Below are 22,718 nucleotides of genomic sequence, written 5' to 3'. Positions count from 1 at the left end.
TTTTGCCAAACACTTGGTCGAAAAAATGACAGAATTGATCAAGAAAGAGTGTTATGGATGTCAAAACGATCATCCCAGTCAAATTCAACACGATAAATGCCTGATGTTGAGTCAAGAAGAAAAATTGGACGAGTATCTGGACGAAGCTTGGAGTCTCATCTCGGACGAAGACGTGTGGCATCAGTGGTATAAAGACTTGCGTGAACATTCTTGTCCACCATTAATCACTCAAGAGATCCATCGTATCGAAGCTCTCCTGAATCAGAGTGAGGAGACGAAACGAAGAAACGGTTATTTGTCAGACATTTTCAAGCAAAAAGTCAGGATCGAATTGATGACTTATTATTACCTGTGAAGAAGAAGAAAAAAAACACACAAAACATGGATACCTGGGAACTTTATTACCTTTTGAACCACAGTTCGTATACGGCTTCTTGGAATCCTGTCGTCTGTGCTAAAGATGAACTCCCTCATCGCAAACCTCAAGACCATCAAGCTTACGTGATCAACACGGACGACAGTCATCTCCCAGGAACCCACTGGGTAGCCGTTTACTTTCCTCAAGAAGGATGTGTGGAATATTTCGATTCGTACGGATTGCCTCCTTTGGAAGATGATATCATTGACTTTATGAGAAGAAATGCTCAGACCACCCGATTCAATAATGTGAAATTACAAGGCACAAATTCCTTGGTGTGTGGACAGTACTGTGTGTATTTTCTGCGTCATCGCAGCCTGGGCTATTCCTTAGAACATTTAGTTACTCATTTTGATCCTCGTCATTCTTCTAGAAAAGATGTGAAAGTAGATCGATGGTTTTGTGACCATTATGCTTATCTTTTGTCTCAAGCTAGGAAACGTAGTGTCCATCAATGGCCTAATGACTTCCAACAGTGGAAATCACAATTTCATTCACAACGTTGTCTGCCCTGTTTAAAGTAGACTGTGAATTGAAAAAAATGTTTGGCATTTGAAGAAAAAAAATGTTTGATGTTATAATGTTGGATTATTGTTAAAAAAATGTTAGAGTTGTTGTTGGTTAGTGTTAAGTGATTATTGAATAAAAAATGTTGTGTTTTGAAAAAAATGCCTTTGTCTTTTGTTTAGCTATAAGAATGTTTGATTGATGCTCTTTCACTTCTTACTATCCCTCTCATGTCACTCATTGAACGTTGCGGCTCGAAAATGGTGTGGCGGATGTTATCCTTCACGTCCGCGCTTTGACTTTAAGAACCGGGGAAGTTTCCAGTCTAACCATCCATTGTCGACTCATCCTCCTACGAAGATGTGCTCCAAACTAGCTAAGCTAAACGAAGCCTACGTGAATTTGCATAGGGTCAGACACAGTCTGATACCGAAGCCAGAAGAGATAGAGAATGTGAGAATGCTAAAAGTCACTGAAGACCTGATAGAAGAGCTGTTCAGAGAAGAAGTGAACAAGGAGAAAGAAGAATGGACAGAGAAGTATAGACTTCAGAGACAACAGCAACAGCAGCAACAGCAACAACAACAACAACAGCAGCAGCAGCAACCTGAACCTGACAGAGGCTTTGTCGATTGTCGTATCGACACCAAAGAGTTCTTCTTCTCTTTTCGAAGAAGCAGACCTATCGCCAGAAAGTCTATCCTCAGAGGACATCGCATTCTTAGAAACTAAAAGATTGCCATAGCAAACAAAAAAAAAAAAAAAAAAAAACAACAGCCCTTTTCAGGGCTACCCGAATACTCTAGAAAAGAAATAACAATCTATTTGCCAATGTGTGTAGGTAGAGTAGTGTGAATATAAACACTAACTCTTTTTTCATAATGTGAGGGTATGTGTTTGTGTATAAGATTGTGTGTTTGTAAGTGCTCACGTACGTTGGTGAGGATAGTAGATTAAGATGATGGGTTTTTTTTGGGCTGTTTGAGGTGTGGGGAGAGTAGATTGGGGGTTTGATTGAATTGATTTACGTTTGTGAATAGTCTATTGAAGTGATTAATGAAAAAAAATTTTTAGAATAGGAATGGGTAGCATAAAAAAGTGAGTGTTTCTTTTAGGTCCGCGCGTTGTTTTTTTTTTTTTGGTCATGATCTAGGTAAGATCAATTTTATGTTTTTAGGGGGATGTTTTCCTTCACGTCCGCACTTTTAGTATAAATTGAAACTCGTTCGGCAGTCCAGCTACCCTTGTTGATTGATCACCACCAGAAATGAACACGAGACTAACGAAACTGTTGGAACTTCATGTGCATCTGGAATATGCCAGGCGCATGCTAAACGAACTGGCCGCGGAGGCCATTGTCTAAGAGGGAAGGATGAGAGAGGAGGATGAAAGAAGAAACAAAGAAGAGGAGGAGAAAAGATACAAAGAAGAGGCAGAGAGAAGATACAAAGAAGAGGCAGAGAGAAGATACAAAGAAGAGGAGGAGGAGGAGGAGAGAAGAAACAAAAAGAGGAGGAAAAGGAGAGAAGAAGAAGAAATTTCAGAATCCCAGAGACCGAAAATTGGGATTCCTAAGCCACATATCCTGCCTCTGCTCTCTCCCCAAAAAAAGTAAAAAACAACTGGGGAACAAGATGTGTATGTGGCGCCAGGCCTGGAAGGTGCCACCATTAACCAGGTGTCCATGAAGTTCAAAAAACAAACCAACAGCCCTTTTCAGGGCTACCCAATACTCTAGAAAAGAAATAACCATCAATTTGCCAACGTGTGTAGGTAGAGTAGTGTGAATATAAACACTCTTTTTTATAGTGAGAGGGTATGTGTTTGTGTGTTTGTGTTTGTGTGTTTGTGTTTGTGTGTTTGTGTTTCTAACCGCTCACGTACGATTGTGTGGATAGTAGATTATGTGTTTGTTTATTGTTTCTTAGCGTATGTGGAGAGTATAGTTTGGGTTTTGTAACCGCTCACGTACGATTGTGTGGATAGTAGATTATGGATTTGTTAAATGTTGCTTCACTTATGTGGATAGTATATTATATGAAATGAGAAAGTAGGGGGATGTTTTCCTTCACGTCCACGCGTTTTAAGTAATGTTCTAGGTAATATCAATTTTATGTCTTAGGGGATGTTTTCCTTCACGTCCGTACTTTAACTATAAGAACCCACAAGGCTAGTCGTTCGCACCATTCTACGGAAGAACCCAAGAAAATGAGTATTGAACTATTTAATGAGCTAAAGGATAGTTGGTACTGGATGACAGATGCAGCCTATGTGGTGGAAAGGCTAGAGAAGGAGTGGATGCATGAAGTTACTAAGGACTTTGTCAAAAGTCAAGTGACGAGTCTAAAACTTGCCAGGGATCTGATTGGGGACATGATTGAAGAGGAGGTTAAAAAGTTAAGAGGCTTCATACAACTTGACTATGTGAAAGTAGGAAAACTGAAAGAGGCCCTTGATTATGCTATTGAAGTGAGGTGTTTTTTCACAGATATTTTGGAGTGGACTGAGTGGTCCTATGTGAAATGGGGTTTAAACCAAATGATGAAAGCAGAGGAGATGATGAGGAAAGTGATGAGAGAACAAGTCAAGATAATAAAAGACATTTGGACTGTAGAAAGAAAAGAAAAAGAAAACAAAAAGAAAAAGGAAGAGTTTGAGCGGCTCAACAACAATTGGATGAAAATTCAAAACAAGTTCCGAGCCATGGGTCACCCGGACTGGATACCGGAAAATGAAAAGAGAAAGAAGAAGGGAATTTGGGGAAAGATTAGGGGCTGGATGAGGAAATGGAGGAAATAGAAGAAGAAGCAGAAGAAACCCAAAGGCCCTTTTCAGGGCCACCCACATTTCTCGAAAAGAGAATGACTTTCAATTGCCTACCCCTTTTTTTTAAAAAAATTTATTTTAAAAATTTTTTTTTTAAAAAATCCCATATTCAATTTCCCTTGATGCTATACAGTCACACCCTGTTTAAATTCCTTTGACGCTATACAGTCCCCTATTCCCATGTTCAATTCCCCCTTGACGCTCAACAGTCCCACGATTTTTCTCCATGTTAATTTCCCTCGACGCTATATGTTCCCAAGGGGGGATCTGTAATGCTAATTCCCATTGACGCTATAGTATCCCACTTCACTACTCAGGTACACTGTACAACTGACTTGTCTTATTTCTATATATTTTGTGCAATTTAACATTTACTTTTCCTTACAGGTTTTCATTGCCCATATTACACTGGACAACAAATTTTTACAAAAGTCATGTTACTGAAATAAAATTAGTCAATTCTTATCAATTTTTATGTGCTGAACACGAATATGACAGTCAAATTGCAAAATTGGCTCTAGTTTTTTTGTAATCTGCAAGAAATTAATGTTTACATAACGAAATGCATTCCAATAGTAAAAGGTCAACTGTAATAGCCTACCTATAAAAAATCAAGTCATTGACTACATCTTAGATTTCTTCGCCTGTCTCTTGTACAGCTGTTCGGGAGCATCTCTGAGGAGTGTCCAGCAGTAGTCAGCCAGCATTGTAGTGGACCATTTTCCCTGGTATCTTTGTTCCATTGTTGCGATATCTTGATGAAAACGTTCGCCGTGTTCATCACTAACAATACCACAGTTGCTAGGAAAGAAATCCAAATGGGAATGAAGGAAGTGAATCTTTAGAGACATATTGCAGCCAAGTTTCTTATACTTCTTAACATGTCTTCTACTACTTCCTTATAGTTTTCTGCCCTAACATTTCAGAGGAAGTTTGTAGAAACTAGGCGAAAAGCATTCAATGCTTGTTTCGCGTCACCTTCCAGCAAGTTGTTGAACCGGTCATCTTTGAAAAGCTCTCGAATCTGAGGACCCACAAAAACTCCCTCTTTAATCTTTGCTTCGCTGAGTCGAGGGAATTTTTTATGCAGGTATCGGAATGCTGGCAAAGTCCGGTCAATGGCTTTCACGAAGTTCTTCATCAAACCTAGTTTGATGTGAAGGGGTGGTAGCAAGATTTTCTGAGCCTCAACCAGAGCTGGGTGTTGGATATTCTTCTCTCCAATGGCTACATTCTGCCTGTGAGTCCATTCCTTCCTCATGTAGTGCATTTCCCTTGCTCGGCTATCCCACTCGCATAAGAAACACATGTATTTTGTATATCCTTGCTGCAGTCCCATTAAAAGGGCAACTACCTTCAAATCACCACAGAGGTGCCAGCTGTACTTGTTATACTCAATGGAATTCAGTAGCTGCCTTAAGTTATCGTATGTCTCTTTCATGTGGACAGCATACGCTACTGGAATAGATGGAAGAATGTTTCCATTGTGCAAAAGCACAGCCTTGAGACTCAGTTTCGAAGAGTCCACAAATAGTCTCCATTCTTGTGGGTCATGAGTGATTTTTAAAGCATTCATGAGGCCCTCAATATCGGAACAGAATATCAGATTACTTTCCTTTCTGAAGAAAGGCTCCAATTGCTGGTGGCGCTTTCGATATGCAGTAATTGTGACATCTTCTTCTAGAAGATTCCATTGTTGGAGTCTTGATCCTAGCAATTCTGCCTTGTTCTTTGATAAGTCCAAATCACGAATCAGGTCATTTAGTTCTTCCTGTGTTATTCTGTGTGGGGTTGATGATGCACCACAGTGAAAATCTGGATCACTGCATGCTGATGGACCAGGAGAAGAACAGGTCGACTCACCTTTGTCTTCGTCAGATGAATCAAGAGAATATTCTGCTGGAGGTTCTGGAATAGGAAGTCCCTCACCATGTGGAACTGGTCTCAATGCAGACAGAATGTTTGGGTAGACTATTCTCGACTTCTTTCGCTTCGTTATTCCGCCAGAAAGAGGAGGAACCAAGCAGAAGTAACAGTCATTTAGGTGGTTGCTTGGCTCTCTCCACACCATTGGGACTGCAAACGGCATTGATGACCTTTTGCAATTCAACCACTGTGAAAGCTGTGTTGTACATGTAGCACAGCATATATGCGGAGCCCAAGGCTTGTCTTGGTCACCAACCTTGCATCCGAAGTAAAGATGATATGCCTTCTTCACTTGAGAATTGATACTTTTCTTCTGGTTGGCAAATGTCACTTCCCCACAAATATAGCAAAAATTGTCCGCGGTATTAACACACTTTCGAGGCATTACTGTTCTTTATTGTACGTAAATGGATAAAATAATAAGTTTTATGTAACAGTAGCTTGAACTGTCTCGCACAACGTCTAAAATATTTTAAATGCTGAACCTATCTGATTGGGCTTTATATAGTACACTGCTTACGTCAGCTTCAGCAGCCGCCTGGCATTAGTATAATAGGCCTACACATGTATAGTACACTGCTGACATCAACTTACTTCAGCAGCCGCATGGCATTAGTATTGCATTGCATCAGAAAATGATGCAATCAACTGTGGATGATGTGAGCATGATGGTATTATGCAATGTTACATCATTATTCCGGATGTTGCTGCAGTCCTACTGGAGAAATTTACACAGTGAAACATAGAAAATGAGGTATATGAATATCTTCAAAACGAGAGCCAATACAAATTTTTCACGGTTATATTCGTGTTCGGCACACCAAAATACTACAGATTAGGGCCTTTTCAAGTCAGTAATGATTTCACTGTTGACCAGTGTTATATGTCATATATACTTAGATTATAGATATGATATATGTGGATATAAAACCTTACGAACGCTGTCTAATTGTCAAAAATATGCCCGTTTAATCTGTTCAATTTCCTACGCTGAAACATTGCCAGGTTGTGTATTTAAGGCCTGAAAGTAAATATTATTTTTGTTTTTGTATGCTTGTTGTTCGTTTATATTTTTTCTTCCTTTTATATAGATTTATTTTGTATTGGGGCGAGGATGGCTTGGGGAGGTGCAATAATAAGTGGTGTCACTAACAAGGTATTAACTTGTTTAAGCCTACCCTAACATTTTTTATCAACATTACCGTTCGTATCTGTGCACGCAACAGCCAACAGTGTAAACTCAGATCTGACAACTCATGTGTCATCGGATTAGGGCCTATGCTCTTTGCTGGAGGACCTCGAGTGGCCGAGTGGTCTCAGACACAAACCTTTACAGATCACTGATATCTCACCTCTGTCCTCGTGCGTTTGAGTCTAGGCTCAACCAAAGTGATTATGTTAGGAAGTTTACCAGTAGCTTCCCGTCGGTCTGTGGTTCTTACCGTGGTTTTTCTGGATTCTTCAACCACCTAGTATATTGGCCGCAATGTACAGACTATCATTTTCGTATGTGTTCAATATTTCTATAATTTCCTTGTAGCCTCTGGGTCTTTGGTGTTTACAGTCTCGACGTGTGATGCCCAGCTTATCAGCACGGAAATTTTCTAATTGCAGATAAAATTGGATTCAAATAATCTAACAAATTCGAAGTATTAATGATTCTAATCAGTATTTTCTTGCATAGAAATCTGCTGAAAAGGTATCATGCATACGAATGTGTCTTGATAAGAAATACTATATATGGGCTGAAATTATACCTAAGATCAATGCGTGATCCTGTGAATATATGAGAGAGAGAGAGAGAGAGAGTTTTAATTCGTCTTTATAATGTGTATTACTTTTGAAAATGTATATAAATTCAAAGCAATCAATGCACAAAATGAAATACTACAGTGCTTTAGTGTGTGTGTGTGTGTGTGTTTGTGTGTGTGTGTGTGTGTGTGTGTGTGTGTGTGTTTTTGTGTGTGTGTGTGTGTGTGTGTGTGTGTGTGTGTAGGGCTTGGCAGCACGTCAGCATAACAAGACAATAATGGCTATACAAAACCGATGTAAAGATAAACAACTGCAAAATCTTTCGGTGTTTTATTTGTAGATTACAAACCAGTAACAAATGTGATGCATGACAATGGATAGATACTGATCAACATTTTCGGAAATTGGAAACATCTATCTCCCAAAAAATATAATACTTGCGTTGAAAACATATCCCAGTGGAATGGTCATTTTGAAATTGGATGTATTGTACCAATTGTCCTATATGAGTGGCAGGTGACACGGATTAACCCCAAGTGATTCTTTTCACCCAACAATCGGTTCTCCATGTCTGAAAAATAGATCACATTCTTGAGTGACTCTAAGTAGAAGAGATAAACAGGTATTGCTCATTTTCTCTCTTGGTATGTTTCAAACTGTTTTTTTTAATATTTCTAAGATAACATGATAAATGTTTTCTTTATGAAAATTTAGTGGAGTCATTGCGAAGCAGCTCTATTTCTATCTTTAGAAGCGGGAGAAATGTAGGCCTTTTTGAAAAGCACTTTTATTCTTGACATACCAATATCTCCCATGAATAAAAATTTTAAGATGTTTAAAACGTGTCTACCTTTAATAATTTTATCAAATATTTTACTTTTAAAAGAGATGTTTTTGTTGCTAAATTGACTGAAAAAGTGTGAATTATTTGTCAAATAGTATAGCTAGGTACTTGATTTATTCACTTTTCTTCGCGATACAATTTAAGCATTGAATGAAAAAGAATTATATTTACAGTGGGGCATTTTCTTCGTCTTCCTCCAAGGTAAGTCATGCAGCACTAATATTTTACTGTCATTCATATATTTTTTTAATTTTAAAATTTTCCATTTCAGGCTAGTGGGGAGACATAGGGTGTCTGACCTTTAATAAAGTATACCAAGAATACAATGGAATATTTCCATCGTCTTTACATTCAATGGTCTTACAATCGATCACTCTCATTTCAAATATAAATTACAGATGTGGTTGTTTGTGCATATAGCGTTAAATTTACCTTATAAACCAATGTACGATTAGGATTATACATTGATGGTCATGTGTTAAGCATGCGATATATATATATATATATATATATATATATATATATATATATATATATATATATATATATATATATATATATATAAAAACTTGCCGTCATATCGATATTTGCCATGAACATACCCTTGTTCAGCTCTAACGGAAACATGTGCGATTATCGTCTCAAACACTGGACAAAACGGCAAAAGCAAAGGCATACCTATCGGTTGTATACTTCATTTGCTAGACCTTCTCGTTGAAAACAGTAGTTGTCAAGTCCATACCTCCTCAAAGGAAATTTTGCAAGAGAATATCGTACAGGTAACTATCGCAATATTCAAGCTACATGCACTGTTAGAGACGCGTCTCGGTACGGCCACTCGGCATGTCAGTTGAAACTGTTTTGAATGTTTGAGGGGGAATTTTGCACACGTTAACTCTGCGTATTGAATCTTTGGAGCTCAAATTGTTGGCAAGCCATAAAAAGGGATTAAATTATATATGTGAAAATAAATATCATCCATAATTGTTTCTCATATCCATGGAAAGATGTCAAAAAATGTAAGAAAAGAATTCCATGTATGTGAAATTGAGGCTTCCTTTACATACGTGAAATTCCTTTAATTCATGAATGTTAGACCCTTATCTTGCATGTCTTACTTTTTTCTTCCTTTGTTTAAGTGAAATCAAGTCAAACTAGTTCACGTGTGTGAAAAGAATTTAATAATTGTTAAACAAAGATACATTGCACAAATGTAAAATTCTTTCTTAACAAATTAATAATTCTCTTTCACGCATGTGATATTATGAAAGTATTCTAGAGATGGCAAGCAAGACAATTTTGGATTTCGTGATTCCTACGCCGTTGGTAAGATTTGTGTCTGATGTGAGACAGCTTCATGGTTTATGAAAGGCAAGAAATGTATATGACAAACTTTGCTGCTTACTTGCACGCATTCTGGAAGTTTCATATTGCGTGTAGTAAACAAGAGCAGATAGCAAGAGAAAATATAAGGAGAGTCCTGGTTGATCTAGTCAACGAGTCCAAAGATGTAGGATTATGTGGGCAGTTTCATACCTTAGCATATTGCTTTAATTCGATGAAAGTTACCTTGCATAGCATTTAATATTTTTGAAGTGTTCTACATCATAGTAACTGATCTTGCCTTTCTTCAAGTCATTACCTTGAAAAAATCTATTCTTGACAGATTGACATCATTTATCGAGTAATTATTAAACAAGTAGCTTTTTGAGTGTTTTGATAGCTGAATTGAAAATTAGATTGTCAGCTTTGGTAGCTAATGTTTACGCTTTGCCTCTTGAAGTTCAGAATTTTGGCGCATTATATACAAAGAGAGAGTGCATAAGATTCCTATGTCTATGAACAAAGATATATTGATAGGGCTGTCACAGAGGTTTAGCGACAGATCTAAGTAGATATCTAAGTCCGATATAACCAGATCCCATCTCCTATCAAGGCCAAATATGGACTCGCCAACATTATAGTTAGTTTTGTGAATAACCAGAAGTCTATTCAAACAAGAACCAGCTGAAAATGCTAGGCTGAAAAAATGTATAGAACCGAGCATTGCATCTATAACAGATTATTGAGGGTCAATCAACTAATCGAAAAGAAAAAAGATGATCACATTTCATTATACTGGACAATACAATCAATAATAGTAGGTAAAATGGAAAATGAGGAGGATGCTGGGTCCCAAATTAAGTCAGACCAAGATGTACATAATCTTAATACCTGGCTTGGAATTCGAGCTTCTGACAATCAGTAAAGATTAACTTTATTATTATATCCAATCTGGATTGGACAAGTTCCGGTTTTGTTTGCATTACTATCTAGGGTTCTGTAATGGACCTATATTATTTTTCATCTCCGTCTGTACATGCGTCGCTTATGTGTTAACATTGTCCAAGTGTAGTTACTTTTCTGGCTCAGAAAAATACAGGTTTAGACATGACCACCCTCTACTCCATGTAAAGATAGGTATGTCAATGGAATAAATGTATCATCTATAAATATGTTTTGGACTAGTGCAAGAAAATTTTGCTTTTTTTAAATATAGTTTGAATTTGCCTAAACCGACATTTACGAAATATCGTTTGGTGTGATAATTTCGAAAAAACAAATATCAACTGAATGCATGTAAATACCTTTTTATCAACATATCTATTTATTTCCATATCATCAAAACTGTATTCGCTCAGCGTAATTTCATCAAATCTGAGAAAATAAAATTTCTTCATACCGTACAGTCTAATTGTTTATTATAGTAAACCCAATATAAGAACAATTATCAGATAGGTGTGTACATGTTATTTATTCTATATAATGTGTCAATATATTTTGACATCATTAAAATATTTTGTTAATGTGTATTTTTCACTAATTCTGAAAAACTGATACTCGTACTAAGGTAAAACAAAAATGATTTCTATGGTGAAACCAGTCCAAATATAAGCTACACACTATTTGTACACACACACACACACACACACACACTATATATATATATATATATATATATATATATATATATATATATATATATATATATATATATATATATATATATATATTGTTTAGGTATCCTGGTTTATTCAGCTGCTCAACGTTTATTACAAAAATGCAACCAATGTTATGTAATACACTAAGCTTACTTTTCTACCAATGCAACCAAATGGAATGTAATACACTTAGCTTACATTTCTACCAATACAACCTAGTCGTTATGTAATTCACCAAGTTTATTTGTATCACCAATGCATCCAAATAGTATGTAATACACTAAGTTTACTTTTCTACCAATGCAACCAAATATTATGCAATACACTACGTTTACTTTCTACCAGTGCAACCAAATGTTATGTAGTACACTAAGTTTACTTATCTACCAATATAACAAAGACGTTATGTAATACTCTAAGCTTACTTTCCTACCAATACAACCTGAGATCCCATGTTTGTTTCAGAGAGCTGTTAGTGAAATTGAAACCACACGAGTTCCAGTTTGTTATTTTATGAAAAATGGTGTCCTTATGAGAAAATGGAGACCAGCTGAGGTACCCGCGAGTGACGAGTGGTCCCTGAGCTATCACGTGCTCGTTCCGAGGTCATACTGACAAGAACATTTTAGTCTATCTCATGAAATTCCATTGGCTGGTCATTTACAAAATCAATAAAACTTATCAAAATATCCTGAATAATTTTTATTGGCCGAAAATTAAGTAATGTTATTAAATACTGTTGATCTTCACACACTTGTCAATTGATAAGAACATCCAATCAAAATAATGCCCAAGACTCATCTGCAACGTATTCTCGTATTTGCTGAAGGTTTTAGCAGAATAATATTACACTCTGTTGGTTCATTTCATAAGACCCATCATACTTGCTGTCCATAATGTTTAAGTACGCAACATTTCCAGATGCATTCTCTTTTAGAAATATCTAAACCCAATCTATTGTAAGTTCTTTTCTAGCACTTGTTGGTCTTCCCAACAAAATGTCTATCCTGATTAAAGGTAAACTTTAATGTCTGCATGTTTCCAACATATTGTGAATCAGTTAGACATAACAGTTTAAAGCTTCTACCTTTCATCCTTAAAGTCAAGAGAATTTAGAAAGATTTTATCCAACTTTGAAGAACATGATTTTGTCATATTGCATTTTTACAGGAAAGGATTTGGACGAGCTCGTTTATTTGCTGTTAGGTTATCGGTTCAGGAATCACTGGGGTTTATTCCTTTTGAACTAGTTTTTAGACATACTGTGCGTGGACCATTGAAGTCATTAAAGAGAAATCTTCTTTTAAATGAAGATTAAAAGTTACTCTTCTTGACTATGCCTGATTTCATTTTTATGTCGTCAACGTCTTTGAAGTAGCAAGAACTAATCTACACCCTACTCGGTGAAAAATGAAATTAAGGAGTTTTCAGTCATTTTGTGATAAAGTTCTAGCTCTGTTGCCCATACATCAAAATCCTCTTGGGGCTAAATTGTATTGTTCTTATACAATAGAAAAGAAAGTAAATGACCAAAATTATATCATTTACACTCATGGGAAGCGGAAACATATATACATTTGTCTTGTAAATGTGTTATAGGAGCATATTGATAAAGACAACACATATAATTATTCCACAAACTTATTTGTACCTGTCCCACACAATGAGGATGTAAATGATAGAATGCAATACCACTGTAGTGACTATGTTTTAACGAATCATCAGAATTTATAAATGTAAACAATCTGGACCATACGAAAAGTGGTTGTTCAAATCGTGTTACAGCCTTGCTATCAAGTCTATATTGAGTCACAACGAGGCTTTAGAGCAGAGAATGCCAACATCGATATGATTTTCCGAATGATACAACAGCAAAAGAAGCACAGAAACAAAGAAGGCCGCTCTACATAGCATTCATTGTCCTTACAATGGCCTTAAATCTTGTCAGCATAAGCGGATTATTCAAGATGCTAGAAAAGATTGAATGTCTCCTCAACTTGATTTACTAATCCATTGTTGTATAGGAATATGCCAGATGAGAAGTAGCTGCCCTGTCTTACTGATTTGTGTTCTATAACTTTGTTGAAAAGAAGAAAAGAAGGATGATGATGATGATGATGATGATGATGATGATGATGGTGGTGGTGGTGGTTGTGGTGGTGTTGGTGAATCCTTAAATTTTTAACTTATTTGTAGCCCCGTAACTTACTCGTCTTCACAAATAAAGTATGCAGCTCTGTCGCAGTTATCGTCATTCATGTAGAAATTCTCATGTTCAAGAAGCCCTATGCAGGCTTCATGACCATTAGGTTCTCCAGGCGCCCACATCTTGAGTTGCATGACGTCATGGTTAGGATACCACATCCAGTGACCTATGGAACTGTTGTAAAAAGCGCCGATCCAAAACTCTATTGCTCTGGGATCTGAAAAAAGGATCTAATATTTAGCTGTGTATACTGCGCACTGAAGGATCTGAACTTACTGTATTTGACTAAATGTCACACTAGGGCACAAACAGATAAATCCAGATCGTCCTTAGCATTATTCTTGATGATTTAGAGATATGCAGTTCATTTGCCTTATGAATTATGTAAACATCGTTGACCCTGATCTTGCTCATGTAACGGCAGAAATGGAGTTCCATTTAGGTAGGCACTACACTCGGTGATGTCCTAGTTTTGATTCACACAAAGGAAAGCCTCATACTGAAAGTGTCAGAGAAAACATGGAAAGCATTTAAAGCCTAATTTAAGGGATATTTGATAAATGTAAAGGAAGCATACCTATCCATGAATCTGGTGTTTCCCGAAAGAAGTGCTATTTCTTCAGGTGTGTCAATTAGTATAGATACACTCAAAATGTCTGATTCAGACATAAAGCTGTAAGTTACTTATACAAAAAATAAATTTTAATTACACTCTTGGAAAGTGTAGATTAAGTTTATAAATATGTAATTTCCTACTTTTGGTTTGCGAATTTCAGACCTCATTAGTTTATTTCTCAATTTGAATACACCGAGAGTTATAATCTGTAAATAAGCATAATGACAATAACAAAAACCGATAGATTTTTCATTTTGACTGTACATATTCAGAATTTTGTATTCATATTGATGGATTAAATTAATTTGACATCGTATAAAAGCTTCATGCAACTGTGTTCAAACTTTTGTTGAGATAATTTCGCAGTACATTCTGTCGTGATCAGAGCCGAGACAGACCAGAGTAAATTTTGGGAAAACTTGGGCCATTTTAAAGATGTGTTATAAAATGGTATCTTCTAGCATTGCTAATAATAAAGGCGGACAAGAGAAGATTGTTCTGTCTTCGGTGAGAGTGAAAAACGTATTGGCGGTTTGAAGAAGTAATCTGGATTGGCTAAACTAAACGAGGGTGTGCGTGTTCCCAGACGGAAGTCAGGCTTTTAAGAAATTCACCTCGCCCAATTAATCATAAGCTCTGAGGTTAGCCAGAATTTAGCCCCAAGACTTTATAATCTGTATTATTCTCGTTAAATTGTCCAAGGGACGCGTGTCTGAAATCACAGTCGTTTATTTTCGGTGGAGTAAATTAGAGTGTAAAACGGAAACTGGCAATGTGACAAAAACTTTATAAATGGGTTAACATGTTAAAATTTCTTTATAAAATGGAGTATACATCACGTAAAAACAGCCTAAACCCAAAATTGGATTCTGCTTAGCTGTTCGGCCTCCCTAACTACTGATACAGTGGCTGACCGATTAAACTTGAAGCCTAATTTATATGAATGTCATTTGGCTGTAGAAGGAAAACTAATTAATCTGTATATCCGCAAATTTCAAAATCTTTCTATACCTTTGATATTAGACAGATTACTAAACGTTTCTACTTTAACAATTATGGCAATCAAAGTTCATTTGGAACATATCCTACTACCCTTTCAAGTCTATCTAACCGGTCATTAAAGTAACCCCCAGAGAGAGAAAGAGAGAGAGAGAGAGAGATGGAGAAATAGAGACATACACAGACTGATGAACAGTCGCCCTACTCACCGTCAATATGATAGTGTTGTCGCAGCTGGTTTCGGATAAAGCTGAATTCAATGTGATCATCAATCTTTATCGGTATCCATCCACGGCTAATGCAGTATTGCTAAAATTATTGACGAACATTGCTTGACTTATATTATTTATATAAAAGCCCCTACATCACACTTAGAACACTGAACAGTCGATTGACCAATTAATCTAAGTCAAGATACTTAAACCCAAGTTGATATGGATGCATAACTGTTGTCCAGGAGACATCCAATACTCAACTTTGGCAGAATATGATAAGTAAATAGTCCTACCAAAGTTTTATTAAAATGACAACGTTTTATTGGAGGAGCTATTTGAACACGATTTTCACCTGGTTGCTATGGATGCCAAAACGTTCCTTGGAATGCTATAAAAAGATCATCTCCTGTCATCAAGATATGGTGTTGTGAGATCAGAAGGTATTAAATATATAGTTTTACCAGAGCAACGCAGACGATAGGGAGACCATAAGTAATACTCATGAAAATTCTGTGACAAATTTGCCCAATGCCATTTGGATAAAATAAAATATACTTTCACCTGCCCGATGATTTTACCATGAGCATTAAAACAGAACAAGTTCTCCACCTGGTTGAGAACCAAACGATCGATTGATAGGTCACCAAAAAGACCATTTTGTAAGAACACGTTGTGAGTCATTTTCCACAAACTGTAAATCGATATAATTAACATATAATGCATTTTACTGAAACGTATGCCTTGTGTAAAATACTTTTTTAACCATAGTAAAATAGCTGAAATATGTTTCAGTAGCTAAAGATGCTATGTTCCTTCAACATAACTCTACCATATCTTGTTTTTAAAAATGGCTCCTAAGTTGAAGATAATAGACCTCCCTCTGTCCTGTTCCAGAAATAAAATTAAGTATCTATGATTTGAACTCAGAATACTATTTTGAGTGGTTCTTTCATCATCGACAACTACTGAACGTCATCCGATAGGAAATAAACAGACAAGACAAATCAACAAAATACAGACCACAATGCGCACGCATACATGCCACCAGATATATGTAATATATTATTATTATTATTATTATTGTAAAAAAAATGTAAACCATATGTTTATCAAATTATCCAATATACAGATGTACTATTGCAATACTAATAAATATAGTGGATTTAAATAATGAAATGCCACAATTCTATTAAAATTCAAAGAACGTTCAAGTTTCAAGTTTTCTTTCCTCTTCTATCGTTCCATCCGGTATGTATACTTGTATGTTTGAACTTGTAATAAACATAAATAATTTGTCTACCAGTATTGTGCCATAAGTAGCTTGCAAAATTAGTAAAACATGAATTTTAACAAAATCCTACTTATCAATATTTAATGATTCTTCATAAAAAGTTTTAAAAATCTTCATGAAGTATTTTTCTTCTCAAAGCATAAATGTAACTAAAGAAAGACAAATAAATTTGTTTGAATTGGTTAATCTGAGACTCAAACACAACTTGATGTTTCTTCAACATCAGGCACTTAGACGCCTATAATTATCACAGGTTTTAGTTTGGCTTCCATTATCCAAAAATATACTGCCACTGTACCTAATTAAAATAAGCTTTTTTTTAGATTGGTTCTTTCGTCATTTGTTTAGATGTGTGTATAATTGTATTATTAGTCTCTATTATCGTTACGTACATCACCATGATACTGAGATTGTATTGAATGCAATAATCATAAAATAAATGTATATAATTTTGCATACCGTTGCCGAGTACCAACGCTCATCATGTTCTATGAATCTGTAACAGGAACTGTTGCACACTGACCAATCTCGTCCTTGTGCCAGGACTGAAGAATATATGAATTTCAATTAATAGATTATATACAGAGCGATAATATTTTTGTAATATACTGTATCATAAACATAGAGTGGAGGAATATAGTATTATAGCTGAAATACGTTCCATTGGATATATATATATATATATATATATATATATATATATATATATATATATATGTGTGTGTGTGTGTGTGTGTGTGTGTATTTTTATCAGTATATGTACCTAAATACACGACACAACATAGACTAGACCTAGTCTGTACAAGATTTATACCCGAACCATTCTGGTCGCGACTCCAACACGCTAGCCACTGAACAATCGCTACTCCAACACGCTAGCCACTGAACAACCGCAACTCCTGTTTTAAAAGCATATAGCTTTCAATCTCTTTTCTATAGCAAAGATACAGTCTGCATCATTATCATGACATCTGTAATTATGATTGTGTCATTGTCTCACCTGTTGATGTAAGGATTGAAGTAATCCATACTATTAAGAAAATCATGTCTGAATTGGAATGTGCATACGTTGTCAATTGTGTTTACAGAGACATATCTTATGAATTGGCGTTCTTTTAAGTGCCAATGCTTCTTAAAAACTGCCTTGCCTTGTCGAGGAATACTGAAAATGCTCTTTCTGTTATTATTTTTTTCGACTCTTGTACAGGGAATACTCAAAACGTGTCTTTATAAATAGTTTTTTTCCACATGTACCTTTCAATGTGTAGCGGGTGGATTTGACTTTTCATAACAAGTATAACGCACATCAGCCAAACAACGGATACCGTGCAGCACCAAGTGGGTCGACAGAGAGATAACATGCGGACCCTAGGCTTGAATTTGATCGTAGATAATTTGGTTGATACCGCTTATCGAATGTTTACAAGTTTTCACTACAAGTACTACTCTCTGAAGAATACACTGGGCAACTTCGATATCAGTCAAATAACTAGACAGTAAATTAATATTCCTGTACCAACAAAGGACAATACATAAACACAACAATACACTTTGATTGTTGCTGTGTTCTGCGATTACTTTTATCAATTTTATTTAACAAAGAATAGAAAGAAAAAAAATCATGTACAATACATACATTCCCCGATCACGGTAGTATGTATGTATGTATGTATGTATGTATGCATGCATGCATGCATGTATGTATACGTAAGTTACGGTCTCACCCATGACTGTATAAAGATTACCTATTTCGGTCACATGGAGCATCATCACAGAGCTATTACTGGGCATAAAGTTTGCTTGTTTTGGTCATATGGAGCATCGTGATGAACCCATGACGGGGCATAAAGGTTGCTTATTTCGGTTACAATGGAACATCACGGACCCATGACAGGGCATAAAGGTTGCTTATTTCGGTTACAATGGAACATCATCACGGACCTAATACAGGGCACAAAGGCTGCTTATTTCGGTCACATGGGGCAACATGATGGACAATGACTGAGCATAAAGGATGCCTATTTTGGTCACATGGGGCAACATGATGGACAATGACTGAGCATAAAGGATGCCTATTTTGGTCACATGGGGCAACATGATGGACAATGACTGAGCATAAAGGATGCCTATTTTGGTCACATGGGGCAACATGATGGACAATGACTGAGCATAAAGGATGCCTATTTCGGTCAAATGGATCATCGTCAGATAAATACAAATTCGTTACAGTTACTGGCGTATTCGTCATCTATATTCCAACAGAACATTCCAGGTATAATGATATACAATCTATTGTAGAATGTGTAGGTCTCGTTACGCTTTCCATCTTGTGACCTTTTGTCTAGGCTTGAGGTCTGCATTCCGTCCAATAAAATATATATATAATTAAGTTTGCAGTCAGGGAAAACTTCTTCCAGTGGTGATATGTACCCTACACTGGCTATCCATATGATCCAGAATCAAACACAAAATTTGTTCTCTGTGCTACGTTTCACTGACGGACTCTAGTCCAACATACCTATCCGTTTGTTTTTGTAATCGTATCATTATATATTTTTTTATCTTATAGGTGTAGTCTAATGTTGTAAAGCGCTTAGAGCTTCTAAAGATTAGGTGCTATGCAAAGTCCTCATTATTATTATTATTAGTAGTAGTAGTAGTAGTAGTAGTAGATTGCACGTTTGTATGACTTCAAAGAACTTTTTATGCAGTCAACCTAAAATAAATAATAAATCAATTGAATTAGTGTATGCGTTCGTAGCGTCAGACACCTCCATGTTCACCTTTCAAGAAAGATCTATAAATGTGTTCAATTGTTCAGGTTTTCAATGGCGGCATTCCCAACTTTTGTCACATGGTTATATACAGTTATTCAGTATTTCTGAATCACGAAGATGCGTCGCACCAAAGTCATTACAACCAGATTGCATGCCATCGTTTAAATTCTCACTATGTGGGACAGGTATAACTAAATTGATTTAATGATTAACAGGGCTATCTCTATATACATATTCCTTTAGCATATTTATATGGCAAGTTGTTTCTGTTTCCGCTTCTCATGAGTGTTAATGATATAATTTAAGTAATTGAATTTCTTTGTATTTGTATAAGGACAATACAATTTAGCCCGAAGATGAATTTGAGGTATGGGCATGAGCTCCTGAACTTTATCACCAGGATGGATACTCCTTTCATTTGTATTGCTGTCATACTTAATGTCATTCTTGACTGAGCAGACTGAAGATTAGGTCCTGCTACTTTATAAGCCTTTGATAATTTATATTTGAAATCAGAGACATAATCTTCAAGATTAATTTCTTAATCTTTGGATGCAAAATGTTTCTCTTTTAAAAACTTCAATGGTCCACAGACGCAATTCTGTCATATTGCAGATGGTGTTGTCATTCCAAAGACTATTCATGATTTCATAGCATGATGTGATTGGCGTTGTCTTTCTTGGAACTATTCAGATTTTCATAGCATGATGTAGATGACGATGTCAGTCTAGAGACTATTCATGATTTCATAGCATGATGTAAATGACGTAATTCCGAAGGCTATTCATGATTTCATAGCATGATGTAGACGGCATTGTCATTCTAGAGATTATTCATGATTTCATAGCATGATGTAGATGACGTTGTAATTCTGGAGACTATTCATGATTTCATAGCATGATGTAGATGGCATTGTCAGTCTAGAGACTATTCATGATTTCATAGCATGATGTAGATGACGTTGTAATTCTGGAGACTATTCATGATTTCATAGCATAATGTAGATGGCGTTGTCAGTCTAAAGACTATTCATGATTTCATAGCATGATGTACATGGCGTTGTCAGTCTAGAAACTATTCATGATTTCATAGCATGATGTAGATGACGTTGTAATTCTGGAGACTATTCATGATTTCATAGCATGATGGAGATGGCGTTGTCAGTCTAGAGACTATTCATGATTTCATAGCATGATGTAAATGACGTAATTCCGAAGGCTATTCATGATTTCATAGCATGATGTAGACGGCATTGTCATTCTAGAGATTATTCATGATTTCATAGCATGATGTAGATGACGTTGTAATTCTGGAGACTATTCATGATTTCATAGCATGATGTAGATGGCATTGTCAGTCTAGAGACTATTCATGATTTCATAGCATGATGTAGATGACGTTGTAATTCTGGAGACTATTCATGATTTCATAGCATAATGTAGATGGCGTTGTCAGTCTAAAGACTATTCATGATTTCATAGCATGATGTACATGGCGTTGTCAGTCTAGAAACTATTCATGATTTCATAGCATGATGTAGATGACGTTGTAATTCTGGAGACTATTCATGATTTCATAGCATGATGGAGATGGCGTTGTCAGTCTAGAGACTATTCATGATTTCATAGCATGATGTAGATGACGTTGTAATTCTGGAGACTATTCATGATTTCATAGCATAATGTAGATGGCGTTGTCATTCTAGAGACTATTCATGATTTCATAGCATGATGTAGATGACGTTGTAATTCTGGAGACAATTCATTTTTTAATTGCATGATGGAGATGGCGTTGTCAGTCTAGAGACTATTCATGATTTCATAGCATGATGTAGATGACGTTGTAATTCTGGAGACTATTCATGATTTCATAGCATAATGTAGATGGCGTTGTCATTCTAGAGACTATTCATGATTTCATAGCATGATGTAGATGACGTTGTAATTCTGGAGACTATTCATGATTTCATAGCATGATGTAGATGACGTTGTAATTCTGGAGACTATTCATTTTTTCATTGCATGATGTAGATGACGTTGTAATTCTGGAGACTATTCATTTTTTCATTGCATGATGTAGATGGTGTTGTTATTCTAGAGACTTCATATTGTCATAGCATGTTGTATATGGCGTTGTCATTCTAGAGACTATACATGATTTTATAGCATGATGTAGATGGCTTTGTCATTCTAGAGATACATGATTTCATAGCATTGTAAATTATTGTAAATCAGCATGTCTGGATTGAAATGAAAGCAATGTTACGTATATTTGATTTAGTTTATATCTGATTTAATTTGTGCTTGATTTGATTTGATTGTTTGTGGGTTTTAGAATCGTTCTATTTTCTTAACATGTCAATATAATGTAATTTTGTTTACAAGGAATTTGATATTTTCCAGAAAATTCAGCTTGACGTGAATCTTCGAATAAATACCTAATAATAGAAACACTTGTTTCTATTTTTGACTTAGTTCCTGGCTTTGATTGATGGTCAAGTAAACAAATTTTATTCTCAGAGTAAAATGATTTTACGTGATTTTTATATGTATAAATGATCACTGAATCCTATATTTCGCAATTAGGCATTTCCGAAATTGCGAAATACTTAGTATTAATGGTAATCTTGAGAGAGAGAGAGAGAGAGAGAGAGATCATAGTCTTTTGGCTTTTAAGCACTTGTCAAGTTGTTTTCTTCTGTTGCGACTAGTTTTGAGTTTTTGTGTTATATCTTAATTTTTCTTCAGACTATTTGGACTCTAAGAGATTAATTCGTTTATCTGGAAATCTTATTGTATTCATACAGAATTCTTGAGCAAGTACATTTCTTAAAAATGTTATTTGGAATTCCAAAACCGGAGGAGTAATGATTGCGTTTCTACAAGGAACTGTAGACTTCAACACAACACATGTTACAGCATACGTCATTGCCTTCCATCCCAGATTCGTCGTTGGGACTCGAACTTGAAATCATCAGATCATTTTATTATTAGGACTTCTAAAATATTATTCGTGGATTTTTCTTGGATTGTTTTTGGATTTGATTCCTAAAACCGTAAGTTCACATTTTTTAAATTTTTCAGTATTTTTCCAGGGAAATAAATGATTATGTTTTTCAAAGCTTGTTGTTTTCACTCTTTCTTGTATTGCTTTTTTTTGGAGCCTAAACACGTAACATAAGACTTGGGGGCTCGTCAGGGATTATTTTGAATTCTGGCTGGAATATTTCGGAAACAATTGTTTTTTGAAATTTGAATTCCCCTAGTTTTTGAAATTTATAGTGGAATCGACAAGCTTTTTCTAAAATGTCATCCAAAGTGGAATTCTTTCTTTCAAATCCTAAAGAGGAACAATTAGAAT

At 35.8% G+C, this 22,718-nt stretch overlaps 1 protein-coding gene across 1 annotated transcript; it reads right to left on the bottom strand.

Moving 5' to 3' along the window:
- Positions 1-7,744: 7,744 nt before the first annotated feature.
- LOC149807505 (C-type lectin domain family 7 member A-like) lies at positions 7,745-17,662 on the bottom strand. Its single transcript, XM_089940472.1, has 5 exons — positions 17,582-17,662; positions 17,041-17,126; positions 15,285-15,384; positions 13,464-13,677; positions 7,745-8,000 (listed from the first exon to the last, which is right to left on the bottom strand). Exons 1-5 carry the CDS (start codon positions 17,625-17,627, stop codon positions 7,976-7,978), a joined length of 471 nt encoding a protein of 156 aa, XP_089796598.1. The 5' UTR covers positions 17,628-17,662; the 3' UTR covers positions 7,745-7,975.
- Positions 17,663-22,718: the final 5,056 nt, after the last annotated feature.

The sequence above is a fragment of the Sinohyriopsis cumingii genome, chromosome 1, assembly GCF_028554795.1.
Source record: "Sinohyriopsis cumingii isolate HCF-2022 chromosome 1, ASM2855479v2, whole genome shotgun sequence".
NCBI classification, from domain to species: Eukaryota; Metazoa; Mollusca; class Bivalvia; order Unionida; family Unionidae; genus Sinohyriopsis; species Sinohyriopsis cumingii.
Note: the sequence above shows the minus strand (reverse complement) of the source record. Positions and strands in the feature narration are given on the sequence as shown.

What these genes read in the sequence shown, in the direction of transcription:
- LOC149807505 (XM_089940472.1), bottom strand. Translation starts at nt 17,627, where the DNA reads ATGATTTTCTTAATAGTATGGATTACTTCAATCCTTACATCAACAG. An exon ending in AGCGTTGGTACTCGGCAACG is followed by an intron (nt 15,385 to 17,040) that starts GTATGCAAAATT and finishes CAATAATTTTAG; the next exon opens with CAATACTGCATTAGCCGTGG. An exon ending in ACAACACTATCATATTGACG is followed by an intron (nt 13,678 to 15,284) that starts GTGAGTAGGGCG and finishes TCCTTTTTTCAG; the next exon opens with ATCCCAGAGCAATAGAGTTT.